Source organism: Olea europaea, chromosome 12 (assembly GCF_002742605.1).
Source record: "Olea europaea var. sylvestris chromosome 12, O_europaea_v1, whole genome shotgun sequence".
NCBI classification, from domain to species: Eukaryota; Viridiplantae; Streptophyta; class Magnoliopsida; order Lamiales; family Oleaceae; genus Olea; species Olea europaea.
Genome location: NC_036248.1, coordinates 15,197,758 through 15,203,554, shown reverse-complemented (window position 1 = coordinate 15,203,554; position 5,797 = coordinate 15,197,758). Strand labels below are relative to the sequence as shown.

The following is a 5,797-nucleotide window of genomic DNA, read 5'->3' as shown; positions in this document are numbered from 1 at the left end:
TATATATATATATATATAGTGAAGATGGGTTGAAACCTAATTATTTGGCACCTTTCATGCACATAGGTTGATTTGATATAATTCTTGCGTTGTCATAAACCATTTGTAGAATTAAGAGATTAAACAATTTTTATTGATAATGACAACATTTGTATGTGCCCTGATACCGTGATGAATGCCCGTACCAAAGCACATTTTGTTGACACAAATATGATCAACACATAACTATGATTTTTACTTTCTAAACTCGCTAGTTTTGATACTCAGATAAAAGCAAAAAGAGAAATAGTTATTTGATGGAAAGATATTTGAATTGCGTGTGTTTCTTCTTCAAATGAGAGGATATTTATAACTTTTCCTTCAAACCTTGGCGTAGTTTGATCTTTTTGGAAGAATGAGATATGGCAGATCCTTATTTGTTATCTTCTAACAAATTCGATTGAGAATCACGCTTTATTCATTTGCTCACGTGTCCTTTATTGACAGCCTATAGCTAGATTGGATACGAAAAATGGTTCGTAATCTATAGACGAGCCTTCTATTTCTTCGTTTAGCTCGCGCGTCGCTTTTCACTTCGCCAATAGCTAATTAGGTTCGCAAACTTCATTTAGAGGGTTAACACATGTTGAACTCTTTACCGTCACCAACCCCCCATATCCATTACTGCATGTGCAAACGAGCTTGAATAACAATAAGGCATGAAAATTGCAAGCAATCTAATTAACTGAGAAATATTTAATTATATTCTTAAAAAATAAAGGTGTGTATATATAGCCCTTCATGGCACTCAACATAATCAACCAAATCAACTTATTTCAAATTCTGATTAATCTTATTCTCAGTAACACTTATGGCTCCAGCACTCTCAACAATTCTATCCGATTCGAGGAATATAAAAATTTTTGTAGTAGATGAAGGTCATGGAGTTAAGGGTCTTTCTGACATAGGCCTTCAAACATTACCTAAGCAATATATTCAACCTCCTCGAGAACAGATCTCTACCAACACTATACTAACTGAGGAGTCCATTCCTGTCATTGACATGTCGAACCCGAATGATCAAGTGGTGGCAGATATGATATGCAATGCAGCAGAGAAATGGGGTTTCTTCCAGATTATCAATCATGGGATACCATTGACAGTGCTGGACAATGTGAAGAATGCAACTCATAAGTTCTATGGATTACCAGCTCAGGAGAAGAAGAAGTATTCGAAAGAGGAATCTCCTACCAACAATGTACGCTATGGGACTAGCTTTTCTCCTCAAGCAGAGAAGGCTTTGGAGTGGAAAGATTGGCTTAGCCTCTTCTATGTTTCTGATAAAGAGGCTTCAGCATTTTGGCCTTCTATATGCAGGTTACAGTATGAACTTTTACGGCATTATTATCTAATACGAATATTTGTATATGTGTATGTCATCATGCAGGTTACACAATAACAGTAGCATAGTAGGCTTCATATGTCATCTTCAGTTTCTATCTCCCAAAGAAAAATTACTTAACCAACATTTATCTGCAGGGATGAAGCACTGGAATACAGGAAAAAGTCTGAACATGTTATCAAGAAACTGTTGGAGATTCTAATGAAAAGATTGAACATAACAAGTATTGATGAAACCAAGAAATCTCTTCTAATGGGTTCGACGAGGATTAACCTTAACTACTATCCCAAATGTCCAAATCCTGATCTCACAATTGGTGTAGGGCGCCACTCAGATGTTTCAACACTAACCATTCTCCTACAAGATGAAATTGGAGGGCTTTATGTTAGAAAACTAGACTCTGATTATTGGATACATGTCCCACCAATCGATGGATCTCTCGTAATCAACGTTGGTGATGCACTTCAAATTCTGAGCAACGGCCGATACAAGAGCATTGAGCACCGTGTGATTGCTAATGGGAACAATAATAGGGTTTCGGTGCCAATCTTTGTGAACCCTAAACCTAGTGATGTCATTGGTCCTCTGCCAGAAGTTTTACAGAATGGGGAAAAACCAACATACAAACAGCTTCTATATTCGGAGTATGTCAGGCACTTTTTCAAGAAACCCCACGATGGCAAGGAAACTGTTGATTTTGCAAAAGTGCAATAAAGGTAATAGAATAATATAACCTCTTCTGCAACGGAAAGAATAAGGAGAATCAAAGTGAATAAAAGGAGTCCCCGACTCGTGGTGTGTAAGCTAAATCTAGAACTTAGCTCAAGCTTTGATTGGTGCTAAAGTTTGAGATTTTTGTTTGTGTTTTATGTTTCTCTTAAAGAGTAAGAATGTAATGTTCCACATGGATAGGTTTGGTGGTGGTTAGATGTGTGCGTCGGTTGTCTTTTTTCGTTTTTCCCCCCCTTTGGGTGGATCTTTATCAAACCGTATTACCCTGTCTTACACTTTGCTTATCTAAACACCATCGAAGAGGTGACAACTAACAAGTAAAGAAAGTCTATGGCTGATTGGGCCACAAGATGGACAAAAACATTGTGCTGTGACTACATTAGGTTTCATAGGAAGGACATTAAAAGTATCCAAGTACTAAATTTCATAATACAGTAACCTATATTGATCCAGATGATCTACAATACAAGTCATAAACACGATATATTAACCTAAAGAGAACATCGAGATATGGAAACACCACAATTAGGCGATAGGTTTACTGGGTTTACCATTGATTTTCCACTTACAGCACTAGTATATCCTCAATCAACATCATGACTTCTACCTTGCAAATCGTAGAATCCACTCTGCTGCTAGTTCGTGTGCATGCTTCACTCCGTCTGCTAAGTACATGTGGGCAATACCCGGAAAGAGGGATTTATCTGCAGCAGCTAAAACTACAAATAAAAAATTAAAACTGCCTTCATTGCCTCCTTTTCATTGGTCATTAAAGTAGGAAATCATCAGGCCAGTGAAACATTTAGGCCTCTTTTGGATGCCAGAAGCATGCAAAGATAAGAACGAGAATTTCATTCCCAGAAATGAGATAACCATCTCGACCAAGCAATCTATATTGTATTTTAACCTTTTTGATGGCAGATGTCCTTTGGGACTAAGGGTGCTATAAAAGTGAAAGGTTGGGGACTAAAATGATCCATTTTGAAGGTCAAGGGAACTCTGCTGCTGTTTTCTCAATCAAATAAGATCAAGGATGCATGCCTGGAGGAAACCATAGAAGGAAGAATCAAGAAAAAGGTCTATGTGAAGGATATATGAAATTTGTTAGATGACATCCAATTCATTACGAAATCAACCAATATTGGTGCAGAAAGTCGAGAAGCACAGTGTTGTTTCCTTGTATAAGAAGTTTGTTGTAAAAGTACACAAGGGTCCCAAAAACTGCACACATACCCAGGAAAAGAGAGAGGAGAGCCACTTCATTATATTTTTCTTCAGTTCAAACAGAAATGTGCCAAGGTTAAAAGTACTTACAAGGTGCAGGGTTCGTAAATATTGATCTGAGTGAAAGTAGCACTTTTGAGATTGACAGAGCAGGGCTCCAGCCATCTTTCAGGATATCCAAACTAACATTGCCCTTGGCCCCTGTTTGGAGCCGATTTTAAGGGGAAAAAGATGAATTTTTGTACCGTTGGTCACCTGTCTAAGTCATTTTTGTTGACTTTGTCTCTCACGGTTGGAACCCATTTGGAAAGATAACGGTCAAAAATGAATTTTTCTGACCTAAAAAATCGGCTCCAAACAAAGGCTTAAATACTACCTGCAAGCCTGGGGTCAAAAGTCAATATTAAAAGGAGGGAGAACAATGAACATTATACAGAGGACGAAAGAAAAAGGTGAGGTGTATGGGAGAATCATAATGACTTGAGGATTGAGACCAAGAGAGGTAACCATTTTTTATACCCCAAAGTTAATCCTCAGGAATACTTTTGAAAAATATTCTGGTATGAGAACTCCAATAAACTCGATTGTAATTCAAAAACTTGAAAATTTTGTATTTCACAAATATTAGTCGCATTCAATAGAACTTACATTACAATCTAAGTAAATGCAATTCAAACCAAACACTGTAATTCAGAACTTCCTAGTTGACATACAACTGGATTTACTTATCCTTCTTATGGATAGAATTGCAAAGGTATGTCTAGGTGGAACTGGCCACATGCTAAAAGCCCAAGGCCCTCTAAGAGTGAAATGTTAACACTTGCTAGATGAACCTTTTGATTTTAGCCCAGAATGTATTAAAAAATATCAAAATCTTAAGTTATCTAATTAAGGAAAAGGGCCATCCACCAATCATAATCCATAGACTACATTATTCCAAAATAAAAATTAAGCAAGATATAGGAAATCCTGTTGTTCAAGGACAAATATCATGAATAGACTACTTGGTGATCGTCAGTGATCCGAGTGTTATGTAGCATTACCTTGGGAGGTTTAAACGGATAATCACTAGAAAATGTTATATTGAGAAAAAATATGCCTCCTTCATATGGCGTCCCTGAAAAAATAGATAAAATGAAAAAATTGTTCAGTTCCATAATACTTGCCTACTAATCAAAATGCTAATTCTTGAAACTTTTGCGTATTCATATTCATTTATGTATGGACAATTAACAGTCAAAGCAACTAAACAAGCTGTGCATATGAAAGGGCTGGAAATGGAACGCGCATAATTCACAAAATCCTATTGCAGCCACCTGGAGCTTCAAGAATATAAGGAAATCAGGTGGAGATCTTTTTGTTTTTAAACAATTGAATCAAGTTTCTAATTTTATTCTCAAGCCACTGTGCACATATCAGAAGGAAGAATTTCAACCGAAATAACAAAGAGTGGAAAGATTCATAATTTCAAACTAACATCCTCAAAACGAAAGGAAAAACATAATCTGATCTCCTACAACATAGACAGAACTTCATAATTTCGCTCAATAATCGTCTAGGCATTGCATGGTGAAAACCTTTGCAGCACATGTACTAGTATTACATTTCAGTGTATAACCTTTCAAGCACAGGGTATGAAGGTACTACAGCATTTTCGGCCAAACTTAAAAGATTGCTTATAAGTAAATGTGTAACTTCCAAAATAAATAGTTTCTCAATAGGTGAAGATTGGATAACTTCTAAAATAAAAGTTAGGCAAATTTACCTGCCAATTTTTCCTCTTTTCTTTCCAACGTTGGATTGCAATTTCTCATTCATCAGGAATTGATTTTTAAATTCCAAATATACAAGATATTTTTAAGTTCCAAATATACAAGATGATCTACTAGTAGAACAAGTTACTCTATTTACATTTATAATTTGACTATCCCATCAAATCCGAATATATGGCTGAAATTGACACAAAGTCACTTTCCATATTTTATACTTCAAAATTTTCAATCTTTAAACCAAATTCCAACACAACTCAAATACGCCGACACCGAAGTTGTTGATGGCTGCGATCTCCTCCCTCCCACGCCTCCTCCGCCACCGCCGTCCCTTGACGCCATAATCATCATTCTGTTACTCATCATTTGATTCCAAATTATAAAGGACCGTGCAGCATGCGTATCTAATGAGCCCTCTGGCCGTTTTTCTGGAAAAATAGTGAATTTGGCCATTTGGGGTTAAAAAGTATTTTTTTTAGAAAAAAGAAACAAACAGATGCTTAATTTGAGCCATTTAAAGGAAATAAATTATCTTGTGGTTGATAAAGTAACAGATTTGTTTCAAATTAGTCACTCAATTTTAGTTATATTTCAATTTAACGACAAAGTTTACATAATTATTTCAGTTTCATCGTTCCATTTGTCTGTGACGAAAATAATGGTTAGTCGTCGACGGAATGAATAACCGTGA

At 36.2% G+C, this 5,797-nt stretch overlaps 2 protein-coding genes across 5 annotated transcripts; one reads left to right on the top strand and one right to left on the bottom strand.

Moving 5' to 3' along the window:
• The first annotated feature begins 815 nt into the window (after positions 1-815).
• LOC111405833 (feruloyl CoA ortho-hydroxylase 1-like) lies at positions 816-2,386 on the top strand. The gene is made up of 2 exons (XM_023034893.1): positions 816-1,356; positions 1,519-2,386. Exons 1-2 carry the CDS (start codon positions 851-853, stop codon positions 2,093-2,095), a joined length of 1,083 nt encoding a protein of 360 aa, XP_022890661.1. The 5' UTR covers positions 816-850; the 3' UTR covers positions 2,096-2,386.
• An 80-nt stretch (positions 2,387-2,466) lies between these two features.
• LOC111405834 (constitutive photomorphogenesis protein 10-like) lies at positions 2,467-5,569 on the bottom strand. Of its 4 annotated transcripts, XM_023034894.1 has the most exons (4): positions 5,103-5,569; positions 4,342-4,454; positions 3,428-3,530; positions 2,467-2,832 (listed from the first exon to the last, which is right to left on the bottom strand). In XM_023034894.1, the coding sequence occupies exons 1-4, from the start codon at positions 5,149-5,151 to the stop codon at positions 2,717-2,719; spliced, it is 381 nt and encodes a 126-aa protein (XP_022890662.1). In that variant the 5' UTR covers positions 5,152-5,569; the 3' UTR covers positions 2,467-2,716. The 4 variants fall into 4 exon arrangements, 1 of the variants encoding a protein (XP_022890662.1); XR_002704891.1 differs by having other exon boundaries at positions 2,467-3,334; positions 3,428-4,454; positions 5,103-5,145; XR_002704892.1 differs by having other exon boundaries at positions 2,467-3,154; positions 3,428-4,454; positions 5,103-5,145.
• Positions 5,570-5,797: the final 228 nt, after the last annotated feature.

Bases quoted from the DNA above. Each gene is read 5' to 3' on its own strand.
- LOC111405833 (XM_023034893.1), top strand. From the start codon at position 851: ATGGCTCCAGCACTCTCAACAATTCTATCCGATTCGAGGAATATAAAA. The intron at 1,357-1,518 runs GTTACAGTATGA...ATTTATCTGCAG, and splicing joins TTTTGGCCTTCTATATGCAG to GGATGAAGCACTGGAATACA.
- LOC111405834 (XM_023034894.1), bottom strand. From the start codon at position 5,151: ATGAGAAATTGCAATCCAACGTTGGAAAGAAAAGAGGAAAAATTGGCA. The intron at 4,455-5,102 runs GTAAATTTGCCT...CTATTTTTTCAG, and splicing joins AAAAGAGGAAAAATTGGCAG to GGACGCCATATGAAGGAGGC. The intron at 3,531-4,341 runs GTAGTCTATTCA...ACAGGGGCCAAG, and splicing joins GGATCACTGACGATCACCAA to GGCAATGTTAGTTTGGATAT.